This window comes from Danio rerio, chromosome 22, assembly GCF_052040795.2.
Source record: "Danio rerio strain M-AB ecotype USA chromosome 22, GRCz13ab, whole genome shotgun sequence".
Taxonomy (NCBI): Eukaryota; Metazoa; Chordata; class Actinopteri; order Cypriniformes; family Danionidae; genus Danio; species Danio rerio.
In genome coordinates, this window is record NC_141042.1 from 9,488,031 (window position 1) to 9,506,023 (window position 17,993).

The following is a 17,993-nucleotide window of genomic DNA, read 5'->3' on the forward strand; positions in this document are numbered from 1 at the left end:
TCACATAGGTTGCCATAACAAAAAAAAAAAAAAAAAATATATATATATATATATATATATATATATATATATATATATATATATATATATATATATATATATATATATATATATATATATATATATATATATATATAAAGAGCGGAGCTGGGACAAAATAATGAATAAAAAGAGAGAGGCTATGGTAAAGTAAATAAATAAATGAAAAAAAGTGCGACTGCTGAGAGTGCTAGCAGCTAGGGGCAGCGGCCCTTGCGGCAAAAAAAGGGACCGGCTCAACGGGAATTCTCCCGGTCTTCCCAATTAGCCAATCTGGGCCTGATATTATATATACTTATAGGCTATTCCGCGCTATAAGCGCATGCATAAAACTTGCACGGGCAAAAGTAAGGATTATGAAATTGTTGATGCAAAAGCTTATTTAGGCCAGTAGGTCTACTAAATGCAATATGCAATTTGATATATGCTATATGCAATATGAAATATATCTTTTTCTTAACATGATTTAAATAAAACGAATGACTTAAAAACTTACAATTTTCAGAGTGTGTGTCGCAAATAAAGTGTTTATTAAATGAAGAGTCGGTCTTTAAAGCTTTGGAAAATGGTTCATAAAAAAGGACAGGACGTAAATGCTTTTTACAAGTTGCAATCAAAAACGAGATACGTATTGTATTGGAGTATTGCTATAACAATATTTCTTATCTCAATTTAATTTAATTAACTTCAATCTCAATAAACACTGATGCTGGCTGACAACTAATAACTATTTAAGGGCATTAATTATGACATTGACAGGATCAAACTTTTATGTTTCTTTTTTGATATTAATATAGTTTCTTTAAGCCTATATTAAACTGTTATTATTTATGACACATTTGAATAAGCAGGGCAGGCTTTTATTACAACAAAATCTGTTGACAAGATGAGAGCAGTGTCGCCTGCAGCCGTATGACTGTACATTCATTGTCCGTACCAACCATGAGAGGGTGCGAGTTAATGCTGCATATTTATTTATTTATTAATTAATATTTTTTTAATAATGTAAATTGATTATTAAACAGTATACACTAAGAATAAATAAAGATGTGTGTTTTAAAGTGTGTATGAACTTGCATCGTGGGACCATGTCACCCACGTGGTGGAACTCGTCGTAAAGAACGAGAAAAGATTAAACATGCTAGACTTTCTGGACGGTGTCGTAATGCGTCGCAGGCATGGGATCGGTTGTTGTGAACTATGCCACATTACACGAGAAGAAACGATTGAATCTTGTGTCATGACGTCTATTTGTCGATTACGAATCTCTGCCCACTAAATTTGCCCACTGGCCTCTGTCCATCATGGCCTCCTAACTATCCCCATGTCTCCTCTTCACCAATCAGCTGGTGTGTGGTGTGTGGTCTAATGCAATAGGGTTGCTGTCACGTCATCCAGGTGGATGTTGCACACTGGAGGTAGACGAAGAGTTTCCACCCAAAAACGCATCTTCTATATTTCATTCATCTTCAACTGGTACTTTTACAGGATTGTGGATATCAATTTCATTCTGTCTATTAGGGCTGCACGATTCTGGCAAAAATGTAAATCACTTAAAAAAATCAAGATCAAGATTCTTTCTCACAATTCTGTAAATGAAAAATAAAGGTTAATATGATTAGCCTGTTAATATTGTTAATTCTCAAACATATGGTAAACATCAATAACAACAGGCCTATGTGTAGCTCTACTGTTGCTTAAAAGACTAAATTTTGTATTATTAACAGACTTTCAATATGTCCTGGTTGTTTCAATATGTCCACAGTAAAATTATGACATCACAATACAACTAGTCATAATTATAAAATTGAATTATTATGTTTGAGACATGTGCTTGTCATCTGTTATTAACTACAATATTAGACCATTATATTTCCATTATATATAGGTTAGGGTTGTTATACTGACAATGTAAACATTTATTTCATGCACAACTCTTTGTGTTTGCTATGAAAGAAAAAAACATAACAAATGCTTGTCGTAATCATAACTCTAAAATGCCATATGATCATTTAAATGATGTGCACACAGGTTTCACTTTCACTTCCTAGTGCGTCTCATGGCTGCTGTCACTGTGAGAAAAAAACAGACACACACACACATGCAAATTAAACATAATTGCCAAACAATGGCAAATCTAATTGGCAGAATCGTAGGAAAAGCTGAATTAGGATCGCGTGTAGGGTCGAATCGAGATTGTGATCTTTTTTCGATTAACCATGCTAACCCGTATTGTCTATAGACATCCGTATTTCTGTAAATGAACCTTATGACATTGAAAATAGTCGCATTAGGCTTTCACCAGATGTTAAAAAAGCTAGCTGTGCATAAACCCCATTTCATTTGTTTTTCTTATTGGGTTTGTAGGATCTTGAGAACCAAATACAAACTTTTATGAAGAATGAGCTAGAAAAGTTTAAGAAAATATTACATGAAGAAAACCCAGAACACTTGGTAAAGGACTTTAATGAGAACAGATGCAGCATAAAAGAAGCGGCTCTTGATCTCGCAATCTACTTCCTGAAAGATATGAAGCAAGATGAAGCTGCAAATACTCTAAAAGGTGAGAGACTGTCAGATTATAACTTATAAACACAGGAGAGAAAATAAACTTAGTTATATCAGTTTTGTTTTTGTGTTTAGGTGAGCTGTTCTTCATTCATCAGCTGAAATGTGGCCTACAGAAGAAGTATCAGTGTGTGTTTGAAGGAATTGCACAGCAAGGAGACTCCACACTCCTGAAGAACATCTACACAGATCTCTATATCACTCAGGGTGGCAGTGAACAGGTCAATACTGAACATGAGGTCAGACAGATTGAAGTTGCTTTCAGACGTCATGAAGCTCAAGAGATACAGGTTGAATGCAGAAATTTGTTTGAAGCGTCTGAACAAGACAAGCAGATCAGAACTGTACTGACAAAAGGAGTCGCTGGCATCGGGAAATCAGTCTCTGTGCAAAAGTTTGTTCTGGATTGGGCTGAAGGAAAAGAAAATCAAGAGATCAGCTTCATATTTGCTCTTCCATTCAGAGAGATGAACTTAAAGGAGAAAGAAAAACTCAGTTTGATGGAGCTTATAACTCAGTTTTACCCAGAGACAAAAGGACTGAACCTTACAAGAAGGAATCGATTCAAAGTCCTGTTCATCCTTGATGGATTGGATGAATTTCGTCTTCCTCTGAACTTTGCTGGTAATGAGACGTGTCGTGATGTTTTGTCACCAGCCTCTCTGGATGTCCTTCTGACAAACCTCATCAAGGGAAATCTGCTTCCTTCTGCTCTCATCTGGATCACCAGCAGACCAGCAGCTGCCAGTAAGATTCCTCCTGACTGTATCGAGCGGCTGACAGAGATACGAGGATTCAATGATGTACAAAAGGAGGAGTACTTCAGAAAAAGACTGACAGATGAGAATCAGGCCAAAGAAATCATTGATCATGTTAAACAATCAAAGAGTCTCTTCATCATGTGCCACATCCCAGTCTTCTGCTGGATTTCAGCCACTGTTCTCCAGAACATTTTACAGGAGAAGAGAAATAATGATGTGAAAAACAATCAGGCTGATCACACCTCCAAAACACTGCAGGAATCAAACAAAGAAGACACTCCCAGGACTCTAACACAGATGTACACACACTTTCTGCGCCTTCAGATCCAGCAGAGCAGACGAAAGTATGATGGAGAAAACACACCAGATGTGTCCTGGGATAAAGATGCCATCCTTTCACTGGGGAAACTGGGATTTGATAATCTGCAAAGAAACAACCTGATCTTCTATGACACAGACCTGGAAGCCTGTGGTATTGATGTCTATAAGGCCTCAGTTTACTCAGGCATGTGTACCCAGATCTTTAAGGAGGAAACAGGGATTGTTCTTGGTACCATGTACTGTTTTGTTCACTTGAGTGTTCAAGAGTTTATCGCAGCCCTTTATGCACATCTGATTCTGGACATCAACAAGAAAAGTGTGTTTGATCAAGACTCAATAAACAGAAATGAGTCTACGATTGATTTGCTGAAGACTGCAGTGGACAAGGCACTTGAAAGTGACAATGGACACCTGGACCTTTTCCTTCGCTTCCTTCTCGGTCTGTCTCATCAGTCCAGTCGGCAGCTCTTACGAGGTCTGTTGACACAGCAAGACCACAATGACCAGAGTAAAGAGGAAATAGTTCAGTACATCAAGCAGAAGTTTGAAGCGAATCTTTCTCCAGAGAGATCCATCAATCTGTTCTACTGTCTGAATGAACTGAACGACCAAACTCTGGTGAAAGAGATTCAGACTCACCTTAGCAAAGGAAGTCTCTCATCTGCTGATCTTTCACCTGCCCAGTGGTCTGCTTTGACCTTTTTGTTGTCGACATCAGAGGAGGAGATGGAGGAGTTTGAGCTTCAGAAATTCAAGGAATCAGATGAGTGTCTCATCAGACTATCAGCAGTTGTCAAATCCAGTAGAAGAGCTCTGTAAGCCAGTCAATATAACTTAAATTATGTTGTATTTGTTCCACCTAATTCTGTTGTTGTATTTTTCTCTTGTAGGTTAAATGATTGTAACTTAACAGACAGAAGCTGTTCAGCTCTGGCTTCAGTTCTCAGATCCGAAAACAGTCTGAAAGAGCTGAACATGAGCAATAATAAACTGCAGGATTCAGGAGTGAAGCTGCTCTGCTCTGGACTGAAGAATATTAAGTGCGAGTTAGAAATCCTGAGGTACATTCTGTGATAATTGACATTTTAATTTTTAAACTGAGCTCACACTAAACTGAAGATTTTAGTATTCTTAAAATGCAGTATGTAGTGTTTTTATATGGCAGCATGCCATTTATATATAAGGGAAACGTGTCAATGTCCTCAAGGTTACACAGATGAGTGAAGTCTCTGGCAACCATCACTGTTACTATGGTTATTGATAACGTTTGAGGGAAGTGCATTTATTTTAAACTGATCAAAACTCATTGCTTCTACCTCAATAATTTAATTGTTTTAATTTCTGCCAATTTAACAGACTATAGAATAAACAAAGTGTATTAATAGTTGCACACTGTATTCTCATTGCTGCATCACTCGTCAGCTTTACTTCTTGCTTTAATATGGTTCAGTTGTGAATTTCCATTGATGATGTTTAATTTTAGCTTCAGTAAGTCTGACCTGTCATCATTATTAATTTTATTAACTTTTATTTTTGATTATTAAAATATATTTATCATTTTCCTCTAGTCTTTCAGACTGCAGTATCAGTGAAGAAGGTTATAAAGCTCTGGCTTCAGCTCTGAGATCAAACCCTTCACACCTGATAGAGCTGGATCTCAGAGGAAATGATCCTGGACAATCAGGAGTGAAGGAGCTCACTGACTTACTGCAGGATCCACACTGTACACTGAAGACACTGAGGTGAGACTGAAGGAAATAATAAAGTAAGATGTGGGATATCAAATTTGAATGGTCATTTTGTGTTTTGATAAAGAAGGGCAGGTTATCATATTAACACATTAACACCAATGGCTGTTTTCACACTTTTGCAAAGTTTTATTTTTTATTATTATTTGAAAAGTTTATTGCTCGCTGTCTCTGAACACACACAGACACATTTTAGTTGTTAAAAGTTGCTTTTAGTGCACTCATTCATATAGCTATGAACTGTTAAATTCATTTCAATTTTTGTATGTCAGTCAGTCAGTCAGTCTTTATTCATTTCCCGATGGCAATTTGGTTCAAGCATACAAGCATGTCACACATAATACACAAAAGTACATCATACAATACAAATTCTACCCTAAATTAAAAAATATATATATATATATATATATATATATATATATATATATATATATATATATATATATATATATATATATAAGAATTTGATTAATGACAGAAAAATGTTTGATTTAAAAGCGTTTAACGTTTTTTCCAGCAGCAGTTTTGATGTTTCTGCTGTACTGATGATAAATTGTAGTCAGTATGTTGTGCTGGTGTTCTGCCGTATAAAATATAAATTTGACTCCTGTTTTATCCTCTCTGTTTTCAGGTTTTTCAGTTCTGCTGCTGATGAATTCTGTCAGTTTGTGACTGGAATTGTGGGTAAAAACCTGTTACTGCTGAAAGAACTGAATCTGAGTGATCATAAACTAGGAGACACACGAGTGAATCAACTCTCTGCTCTACTGCAGGATAAACACTGTCAGATCAACACACTCAAGTGAGTATTGAATGTTTAGCTAAACTTTTATTAGTAATCTTACTGTAGTGGATAATATTTGCTGACTTTGATTATTTTTGTTTTACACAGCATCAGTCACAACAAATTAAAATATTCGGTATCCTGACAGTTTAATAATTTCCTAAACAAACACAAAAAAGAACAGAAACTAAACAGAACTATTCATTACTTTGAATTTAATGTTTGCTTTTTATTATCCTAAAATGTCCTGATCAGTGCAGTACTGAAGTAAATGAACACTCTTTTCCAAAACCTGCCTCAATGTTTTCTGCTGGGAAAAATATCTAAGGCCAAGGGCGTACTCATACTATGTACAGTTGCCTTGAACTGGGCCAAAGCACGCTTGTCCCCCGTCCTGTCTTACCAGACGGCCCTCACTCACATTACATTCAGGCCTGTTACATCGGAGATGTGCTGTTCAGTAAGTGCTCTCGCTCAGCACAGTGAAGATTTCTTCAGTTATATCATTCAAGTCGTTTGATACGCAGTGACACGTAGTCAAATATTTCACCGAACAGATCAGCCACTTTTTACGCTCATAAACAACCATAAAGTCATTGTTCTGCTGGAATTAGGAGGTTTGCTGAAGATGCGCAGCTTTCGTACAGTGAGCGGTTTGTGTCTTTAATAATCTACGACAGTTTCTGTTCATTGAACAGTAAGAATCATTAATAAATCCATATGAAACAGTCCCTTTAATCGCAAGTCTTGTTTTCATTTCGGGCCTAGGCAGGTTTTGCACTCACACACAGCATACCATGCCAAAGCCCTAGTGAACCACGCTTGGGCACACCTCTTCCAACCGGGCTAGGGCCGGCCAAGTGACCCATGCCTGAGCCCGTTTCAGAGCACTTACACTTCTCAAACGATCCAGGAAACGGGCCTAGGCACGGTTTGGATAGCATAGTGTGAGTACGCCCTAAATGAGCAAATAGCACACAAGTATCAGGCTATATGGCTTTATTTCAGCACTGCTGGGATTTGTTCATAGGCATGAGGCTGCAGATAAACACAGTAGTGCTGATTTTCATGTGAAATTGCATATACAACAAAAATACTAAAACATTTTCCTTAAAAACATCAAAGATGAGTAGATGGAGAGGTGTACATTCATTTGCTCCAATCCAGCACAAACTGTTTGATCTGGAATGAGAAAGTTGGAGTTGTGAAGTGAAAATGCCACTATGAAACTAAAGTTTAGCCTGATGGAATAGGGGCAGTTAAATTTCTTACATTAGATGTTAATTCATAAGTCACTTTAAATCTACCTCTGGTTGGGTTTGTTTTTCTTGTAAAACTGGAAACACTTAAATGTCATTGTTAATTTTCCAATTTTGCACTTGTTATTGAAGCATTTGTAAATGAAAAAGGACTTTTAATTTTTTTTAATGGTTGATTTCGGTATGTGCATCTTTATTGAAATAAAATGTTCTTATTACCAATATTTTTGGACCTTGAACCACTGCTCTAGATAGTACAGTAGAATTACTCTATACAGTAGGAAAACATGCCGCTGAACTGTTAACAGGCATATTTAAAATGAACACATTTACAGAGCTTATAAAGTTTGCATAAACTATAAGAGGTACAAGTTTTTAAAAAAATGTACAGATTTACAAAATGTTCAAGTTTATGGGAACTATAGACGATCATAGAAAGCACTGTAGCTTTTCAATAAGATTATCATTACAGATCTCAGTCATTGTTTTTTCTCTTTCTGTCTTCAGTCTGTGTAGATGCAGTATTACAGAGGAACAGTGTGTGATCCTGACTTCAGCTCTGAAATCAAACCCATCACACCTGAGAGAACTGGACCTCAGTGGGAATCAAGTAAAAAACACGGGAGTGAATCCTTTATGTGACGTACTAAAGGATTCACACTGTAAACTGGAGACACTGAGGTGAGAAAAATGTACAATCCAAGAATCACAATCATTAAAATCTCTTCAACAATTTTAATCAAGACACTTTATTCTCATTGTCTTATGATGATTCTGAGTTCACATTGTATTTGTGTGGTGCTTTTAACTTGCGATTTTATGTTTTGATTAAAATGATCTCTTTTCCTCTGCTGATGTGACTTTCTGCTGTCGTATATTCTGCTCTCTTTCTCTCTCTTTCTTCATTGTTCTCAGACTGTATAAGGTTGTTCTGTTGTGACTTTAAATGAAAGTGTGTTGTATTTGTGCCACTTAATTCTGTGGTTGTTTTGTTTCTCTTGTAGGTTAAATTATTGCAAGTTAACAGACAGAAGCTGTTCAGCTCTGGCTTCAGTTCTCAGATCAGAAAATAATCTGAAAGAGCTGAACATGAGCAATAACAATCTGCAGGATTCAGGAGTGAAGCTGCTCTGTGCTGGACTGAAGAATATTCAGTGCAAGTTAGAAATACTGAGGTACATTCTATGATAATTGTCACATTTTTAAAACGTGAGTAAGTGTGTAATCAACAAATCGCTATGCATTATTGGGTTTTAAATGCGTGAAGCATAAAGCAAAAAAACCTTCCGAAATTTATGAAATGAATGTGATTAAAGTTATAGACAAGATAAAACTAGTTTTGTTCTCTGCAGCATGATATTTAATCAATGTTTTGTAGTTTTTATTTACACATTTTCGATCAGTCACAGACAGACAGAGAGTGTGAGAGTGAAATTGTCTGTGCATGTTATGGCATTGGCATATCCAATAGCTCATAGTAGCATGTGTTATCACATAGAATGTTTTGATTAGGCAATATCTCATCAATAAATGTAGATAAAGTGTTTATTTTATGGCACAAACCAGTACAAATCCAGCACTAATGGATGACGCCTGTTTTGTGCGATTTAGACAACCTGGGGTGGAGAGTGACATCACGGCTCCCGAAATATTTTGATAAGGCAATATCTAAACAATAAAAATAGATAAAGTGTTTATTTTAACGGCACAAACCAGCACAAAACTAGCACAAACGAATGAGACCAGTTTGGTGTGATTTAGACAACCTGGGATGGAGAATGACGTCATGGCTCCTGAAATATTTTCTTTATATCCAAACAACGAAAATTGATAAAGTGTTTTTTAACGGCACCAACCAGCAAAAATCCAGCACTATCGAATTACACCGTTTTGTGCGATTTAGAGGAAATGGGGTGGAGAGTGACGTCACGGCTCTCGAAATATTTTGCTTATATCTAAAAGAGGAAAACAAATACCGTGTTCGTTTTAACAGCACAAACCGAGCACAAATGACCTGAGCTGTTTTGAAGTCATTTGTGCAACATGGGGTGGAGAGTGACGTCACACGGTCCAAAAATAATGCTTAAAATCTCAGACCCCAAACCAGCACAAACGTTCGTTTTTGCGACACAAATCAGCACAAACGTAGCACAAACGAATGGCATAGTTTTGGGGATTATTTGTTTTTATGGGGTGCCAACTTCACGTAGGTCACATTTGTCCATTTTTGGTCAGATAAGTTAGGACAGTGGTCCTCAACATGTTTATCACCATGCACCGGTCAACACTTAACAATTTTACTGTGGGGGGTTGGGGATGTCTGATGATCAAACATAGCGCCAGACAGTGGATGCTGTTATCTCTTGGATCTCAGCTACTCTTGTTCCCACAAATACCTTGTAACGGCAGGAGCTAGATGTCAACCACAAAAGCACAGTGGTAGAGTCTGACCAGAGTGTAGGGGAGTGGATAGGGACTGTAAGCTCAGTGTTCAGGAGTTGGGATAGCTTTGCTCCACTTAAAGGAGCACACATCTCTAGTCTTGGTATAGATTGTTGCTTTCGGGGGGCAACACGGGACCTGGCAGCAACAAAGGCAATTTCTACTTCACCCTCCTTGTGCTCTATTTGCAGATAGGCCACTGACCCATACGCCTGCTCTGAAGCATCACAGGAGATGTGGATTTCATATTTACAAGATGCGTGATGTGCTTCTGACAGAGAGTAGCAACTGGCTAAGGATATCTCCTCTAGTCCACTCTGCTCTTTCTCCCATTCATGCCATAAGTCGAGTAGATCCTCTGGCTGGTGTGGGTCGTCACAGTCCTGTTTCTTGTCTCATAAACGCTTTACTAATATTTTAGCCTGGGTAGTGTATGGGATGATATATCCGAAAGGATCATATTGACTTGCCAGTACTTGCCAGCTCCTAGCTCTGTGTTTGTAGCGCAGTGTGTCAGTTTGGAAATGCCACTGCAGTCCAAGCTTGGACTCATGGACATCTTATTGGTCTTGGCTGAGCCACAGTTCGCAGGTACTAGATCTGGATTCTGGTGGAAGGTGAGTAATCACAGATGGATAATTGCTAGCCCATTGTCGAAGCTCAAATCCTCCACTGGCTAGGAGTGCACAAAGTCCGTCAACAAGGTCTTTAGCCTCTTTAGGAGAATGAAGACTGTGGAGGCAATTGTTGACAGAATGATTTCTCAATTACCTCTCTAAATCGATCTCCCAGCTCACTGTGATTTATAACGTGAGTCTGCAGGGCATATGAGGCACAGCAGGGACTGCACGTGGTGCCAAAAGGAAGTACCTGCCACTGGTACACATCAGGGGGTAGATCAGGCTTTAAGTCTCGCCACAAAAATCGGAGCAAGGGCATGTCTGACTTGGTGAAACATACTGCGAATGTCACTACTTATAGCAACAGGGTGCTCTCGGAATCGAAGCAGCACTGCCAACAGTGATGGGCTTAATGTGGGGCCTGGCAGGAGAAACTCATTAAGGCTGTGGCCTTCAAATTCAAAGGAGCAGTTGTAGATGACTCTATTCTTATTATTGTGCTGCACCATTTGGTGGGGGATGTACCAAGACTCTTTGGAGCAATCCGCTTCTCTTGGTTCTAGCTTAGCCACATAGCCTGCTTCCTTCAATCTAGTAATCTCGGCCTGGTAGGCAGATGCTTGCTCTGGGTTTTTGAGCAGCCTCCTCTCAACACTCCTAAGCTGAGGGAGAACGGCTTCCTTGGGCATGTTCAAACAAGGCATACTCTGCATTCGGAGGAGCGGTGTGGCATACCACATTGTGCCCTCTACTTCTACTCTAACAGTTTTTTCTTGCAACAGACTGATTGCTTCCTTGTCTAGCTTGGATCGTGTCACTACCTTGTTGTTGCGATAGGGTATCAATCGCTCAACATGAGCAAACAGGTCTGTGTTAGGAAGTACAGAGGTAAAGAAGCACTGGTGTGTGCTAAGCTCACGACGAACCTCCTGTGTAGGACCTTGAAGAGTCCATCCCAAGCGGGTTTTAACTGCTACTCGGCCCCCTGGTGGGCCTATACGTACTGGTTCAACAGGCGTGAGGAGGTGTGGGTAATTTGACCTAATCCACAATACAGGCTGCACTTTATCCATCTGTTGCAATGGGAGACCAGCTAGATGTCTGTATTTCTTCTGTAAGAAAGCCACTGGATAAGTGTGTTCAGCAAGGCTCAGTCGTTCGGCTGTAAATGCATGCTGAATGTGGTATTTCTTGTGGGGGTGAGACACTGGTGAGACTGTGAAGGAAACTGCTGTCCCATGAAGCACCTGCTGATCCTGTCTCACAGTCCGCAGTATGAGGTCTTCCGGATGGCCCTGGAGTTTCAGCTGCTGAGCTGCAGCATGAAGTAGAATGGTCCTTTTTGACCCATCATCTAACACAGCAAAAGTCTCCATTGATGCATCTCCATTTGCAATGACTACTTTACTTTCACTTCATCTTACTCACTTTCAAGAGCACTCTGCGGCTGCCAACTGAACGATCTGCATATAGGGTGCCCTTTGTGCTATTCACAAGACACGAGTTCTCCTTAGGTTCAGTCTCTTCACTAGTACTGACAACTCTCTCATTTAGATCATGCAATACAAGCAGGTGTTTTCTGTTGCACGTCTTACACAGAGCCTTTAATGTGCATCTGGATGCATGATGATTGCGTCCACACCGCCAGCACCTATTATTCTTACGAATACATGCCTCTTTCTGTTCCTTTGTTAGCTCTTTGAAGTTAAGACACCCATTGAGGAAGTGGCTGGAGTTGTCACAGTAAGGACAGTAGGTATGTGACTTCTCTTTATACTTAGTAGAGCTGGGCTTAGGATCTAACGTAGGCATTCGGCATTCAGTGGGGGCAGTGGGCTTTCCAGCACCTAGTAGAATATTTGTTGATCTCCCTAAAGGCTTGTGTTTATGATGACCTTCTCTCCCCTTGAAAGGAAAGTACATGACTGCTTTGGCAGTGTCCTCTTGTACTTGGAGCTCGTATTCCAACCAGTCAGCAAAGTGTAGAAGTGTAGGGACTGTGATCCTTAAAGGATGGATATATCTCTGAAAACTGATTTGCAGCTCATGGGGAAGCTTGCTTTGGAGACGAGACACATGTAAGCCACAGTCCAGTTCGGCAACTCCCTCTGGCCCCAATTGTTCCAACATACTCACTAATGATCGCACTCGAAGAGCAAAGAGCTTAAAAGATTTAACATCTCCTGACTTAAGGTTGGGACTTTCCAGCACTTCTGCGATACTCTGCAGAACGAGCTTGTGGGGCTGACCATACATCTTAACCAGAGCGTGCATCGTGTTTGTGTAGGGTCTCACTGAATTACAGTAGGAGTCTGCCACCAGAAGAGCCTCTTCAAGCTCCAAATGATCTGTCAGAATCTGATACTTAAAACGCTCACTCGCATCTGCTGGCAGAATGTTCTACGGTGCCATACGTAGTCTGGAAAACTGTCTTGGGTCAGCTGCTGTCAAGCTGGTAATTGTAGGCTTAGGGCCTCAATAAATCTGCTCTTGGGTATGCAGCATCTCCATCCTAGGCACTAATTCTGGGCATGAGGCTGGACTTCTGTTTCTGTCTGAAGATAATGATATCTTGGACCAAGGGGCACATTTTCATAATGTCCTGTTTCTGCAGGCTGGGCTGAATATGTGTGTTTCCTCTGAGAATGTACACAATGATCATCAACTACTTATGACATCCTAGAAGTTAAAGTCATATTTCCCATTTGCTCTGTCAGCTGCTCATAACGGGCTGGTTGAGGAGTAGGAATTTCACCACTATGCACTCTGGAGCTTCTATGACTAATGACTGATGGTGGCAAGTGAGTGCGGGGAGCTGGCATTGGTGTCTGAATGCTGGGGCTTCGCTGCTGGATCTCCTGTCTTTATGTAGCATTCTTGAAGCCCTTGAAGCGCTGAAAGGATTTCTGGTAGAATGGAGCTACGGATCTCGTCATTGTCCCTCTTCATATGCATGCACATTGACATCAGAGGTCTGCTGGACTTGAAAGTGTTGCTTATCATACCCTGGCGGTTCATATCCAGATGGCTCTGGGCATACATCTTGGAGTATTAGATCATCTGTGTAAGAGGGCTGACTTGTCGGAGAAGATGATCGTGATACATTCGCTGACATGGGTGCGACTGCTTCATTGGCGTATTCACTCAGGCGATTAGATACTGGAGCTCTCTTCACAAAGCCTGATCCATGAACTTCATAATCTGATAGATATGCAGGTTGTCTTATTTGTCGTCTAGGTCTGACAACAGGAGGATATGGCTCAGAATTGGACATCATCTCTCTACTGTGATTCACTCTCCAGCTCGAACGACCACTTGAAATGGAGGGGTTCGTGGATGAATTAAATTTGGGTGTGAAACACAATAGGCAGTCGGTCAGAACTGAGTGAGATGGTTAATTAATTAAAGAGAGGCACTCAGGATATTTAGATGTGATTTTAATTTACTGAAGGACTTGGTATACAATGGAACATATGTGTGGTTTCTGAAACAAACTAATCAATACAGATGTTTCACAATAAACAATAATAACTAAACAGCACACAACTCAAGTATAATAAGCAATAATGTCACAGTAGGTAATATAAGCACGATTCTCCGAGTGTCCACAAGAGGTCGCCACGAGCACATGAATGCCGCGTGGTGGCAGGGTCTTTGTCTGGGCATGTACAGCGTAAATGATCACCGCATGTAGCCAATTATCGTCGCATAAAACGCACATACGTGATTTACTATAAACATACATTAGTAACATACTAAAATGTGTACATATGAACATTGAACTGCAACTTGTAATAGAACACTTGGTAACTCCTGAGTTTAAAGTGGTAATATAAGCAGTATTGTGCTAACAAGCTGCTACAGGTAGTACATGAACAACAGCTGATCTTCTGTCGATAATAACTTTTTAAATAGCGATCACTTACTTTTAAGACATGCACACTGTAGCACAGTATACCAAAAGTGACTGTTTTGTCCCTTTTGCCGAGTGAGTTAGATAGCAGGAGTTATCGCCAGCGTTATCTCCCGTGTGCACTGTCGCTCTCAACTAGTTCTTAGCCCACCTCGATGATGCTGCGTTGCATTGTGCACACTGATTGGTTGGTGTAATCCGGGACTTAAGCCTGATTTATACTTCTGCGTCAGGTGACCGGCTTAAAGGCTGATTTATACTTCTGCGCCAGGTGACCGGCTTAAAGGCTGATTTATACTTCTGCGTCAAACGCCGGCGTATGCTAGGGCGCTGACGCATAGCCCTTCGCCGTGGCCGTCGGTGTCACTGACGTGCACCTCTCAAAAAATGTAACTGCACATCGCAACGACGCGTAGCTTAAGCTCTGGGATTGGTCGGCTTGGTATCGCTGACGAGTCTCGGCGGGACCGAGAGCCCCGCGAATGGCGCGAGCGATTGTTTACAAGTGTGGAGTCCCGTGAAGGAGCTCCGGATGGAAAGTTTTGTTTTGTGTTAACCTCATAGTTAAAGTTGTTGCACGTCCGCCGGTTCCTGCCTCAAAATGAGCGAGTTTGAGTCACTTGTATATTCAGGAAGTGTTCAGGAAAAGCAAAACAGCAGCGAAGAAACTCGACACAGAGGATCATTTACACCTCACTACCAACTATGCACAACGCGTGGCTGTGCATTTATACTTCTGCACGCTGTTCCAATGGTGGCTCTATTGACTCAGTCCTTCCAATACACAACAACAGGGTAGGTGACATCTAATGTATATATCTATTCTAGAAATGCGTGATATACGAACGACCCCTAAAAGGCCGCCGTCATTTGCAATCTCCATCACTAGATCTTCTTGCACAGCCATAGTGGATTCACCTGATTTGTTGACAAGTGGGTTGCGGGTCCATTCCTTGGCAGTTCACGGGTCCTTCACTGGGCCTTTTTCCCTTTTCCTGCTGAAAAATCCAGCTTAAACCAGACTAGGCTGATTGGCTGGTTTTAGCTGGTTGACCAGCCTGTTTTTAGAGGGGTTTTGGCCATTTCCAGGCTGATTTCCAGCCATTTCCAGCCTGGTCTTAGCTGGTCAGACTGGAAAATGACCAGCCAAATCCAGCTAAAACCAGCTTGACCAGCCTGGTTTAAGCTGGATATAGCTGGTTTTGGCTGCACCCAGCTTGGCTAGGCTGGTCAAGCTGGTTTTAGCTGGTCATCTCCCAGCCTGACCAGCTAAGACCAGCCTGGAAGTGGCCAAAACCCCTCTAAAACCAGCCTGGTCGACCAGCTAAAACCAGCCAACCAGCCTAGGCTGGTTTAAGCTGGATTTTTCAGCAGGGTTAGCAAAGAAACTTTCTAAAGATGTCTGTTTCTTACTCATTTTGCTGCTGGTGAGTTAAATTTGGGCGCTCAAGTGACAGAGACGAGTGAGAGAATAGGCTCGTTTAAGATAGCTAAAATCTGTGCAGAACCGTTTACCGATGATCACCGTAAGATGCATTCTGGTTAGAAATGTGTCTGCCTTGCCTTCGCCTCGCTCTGATGCCCAAAAAACTCTCATGATCGCCAGGCGGGTTCCTCGGATTAAGTAGCCGGCAGCAGTTGCTCTCCAAAGACTGTGCTCACAAAAGCATGATAGGAAATGACTGGCTGACGACACAGCTGAATGCTCATTGGATGAGACTGACACTACACTTTATTCTCTGTCTTGTTTAACTAAGGTTTATACCTGGCTTTGTTGAATACTTTTTTTTTGTATTTTGGTTGATAATTTAAAAAAGTCATAAAGAGCATTACATATGGTTATTTATTTCGATTTACACGCAAACAAAAACAAAACATATCTTTGTAAAACATAACGTGAACTATCCAATATAACTAAATGTTACTAATAAATCATCAGGATGTGCTTGTGCTGTATTTTATTTCTCTCTCAGTTTAAAGTCCTGTTTGTTTTCATTTTCACTTTTTGTATGTTTGTGTGAATTTTGTATTGTAATTTTTATGCAACATTGTTCCATGAAAGTCAATCCAATACATACATATATGCATACAAACAAAGGTAATCAGACTGCTTTGTCATTATGCCTCATCTTTGTGTGGTTTCATATGAGAAGTGAAAGGGGTGTAGTAAACAAGACACACACATACACACACATACATATGTATGTGAAGTCAAAGGTCATTCGATAAAAAACGCGAATGCGGTCTCCGCCACTGGTGACGTTTCCAGGAGGAAAACAGCGAGATTCGGCAAGTGTCCGACTTCTGATGTAATTTTTGAGCCCTCCTCTTACTGCAGACGCCTGCTCACGTTTACAATGCAGTCAAGGCGAGGCGCACCTCAAACGAGCCTAATTTTACAAAATTTTACATTCATTTTTCATTTTACAAAATGAAAGATGGTTCAGACTCCGATAATAAATAAAACGGAAATAATTAATGATTTTTTTTTTTTTGTGGCCCGGTACCAACTGATCCACGGACCGGTGGTTGAGAACCACTGAGCTAGGGGATAAAATGAACTAAGGCAACATGATCATTCTCCTAATTGTCCACTGCTAAGATTTTCTTTAAAAACTACCCCCCTGTAGGGAACCGCTGATTTAGTGGATAATATTTCAGTGTCAATCACAACAAATTAAAACATTTATTATCCTGACAGTTCATAATTTCCTGATATAAATAGGCAAGATAATGCTCTACTTGACACAGATCACTAAAATATTTGGAAGAAATGGGCCACATTTTTTATGGTTGTATGGTGGTTTGTAAAATGTTTTGTTGTTGTTTGTGAGAGCAAAAATATGCTTACCATTTTTTTTATGTATGTTTTTCATGAAATATAAAAAAATATTTATTTTTAGCACAGCATGTAAAATGTGAACTGTGATAGTATCATCCTCAAATGTCCTGATCTGTGCAGCAGTAAAGTAAATGAACCTCGTTCTACAAAACTTTTCTGAATGTTTTCTGCAGAAGGAAACACTTATGAAAAACATTTAATCATTTGTCCTCCAGTGTGATTGAACACTGATCTGAGACTAAATGAACAATATTACACAAGTAGAGTTTATGTGGCTTTTATTAATTGGCCATAGGTGTGGTGTATGTTTGTGCATCTTTGTTGAACTCAATGTTTGTCATTACAGATCACGTTTATCATTATCATTACAGACCTCAGACCTTTCTCTTTCTGTCTTCAGTCTGAGTCATTGCAGTATTACAGAGGAACAGTGTGAGATCCTGACTTCAGCCTTGAAATCAAACCCATCACACCTGAGAGAACTGAACCTCAGTGGGAATAATCTAGGAGACTCTGCAGTGAAAAACCTCAGTGATTTACTGATGAAGCCACAATTCAAGCTGGAAAAACTAGAGTTAGTTATTTGCAATCATAAAATTAGAAGTATTTTATTTTTATGTTGGAGTGTAGCTGGCAAGTAATGTGTTTTAAAAAACTTACAAAACAGGAAACTTTAGACTTGGATTATAGCTTATG

General features: G+C 39.9%; 2 protein-coding genes across 2 annotated transcripts in view; one reads left to right on the top strand and one right to left on the bottom strand.

Annotated features, from left to right (window-relative positions):
* LOC147838394 (uncharacterized) overlaps nt 1-17,993 on the bottom strand; it is a 900,722-nt gene that overhangs the window by 636,197 nt on the left and 246,532 nt on the right. The window lies entirely within an intron of this gene.
* Nucleotides 1-17,993, top strand: part of LOC147838409 (NACHT, LRR and PYD domains-containing protein 12) — a 50,113-nt gene that overhangs the window by 29,274 nt on the left and 2,846 nt on the right. Inside the window, exons 5-12 of the mRNA XM_087303356.1 lie at nt 2,407-2,602; nt 2,683-4,504; nt 4,580-4,750; nt 5,258-5,431; nt 6,069-6,239; nt 7,988-8,161; nt 8,485-8,655; nt 17,698-17,871. Coding sequence (XP_087159482.1) covers nt 2,407-2,602; nt 2,683-4,504; nt 4,580-4,750; nt 5,258-5,431; nt 6,069-6,239; nt 7,988-8,161; nt 8,485-8,655; nt 17,698-17,871 — 3,053 coding nt within the window. The remainder of the gene's footprint in view (nt 1-2,406; nt 2,603-2,682; nt 4,505-4,579; nt 4,751-5,257; nt 5,432-6,068; nt 6,240-7,987; nt 8,162-8,484; nt 8,656-17,697; nt 17,872-17,993) is intronic.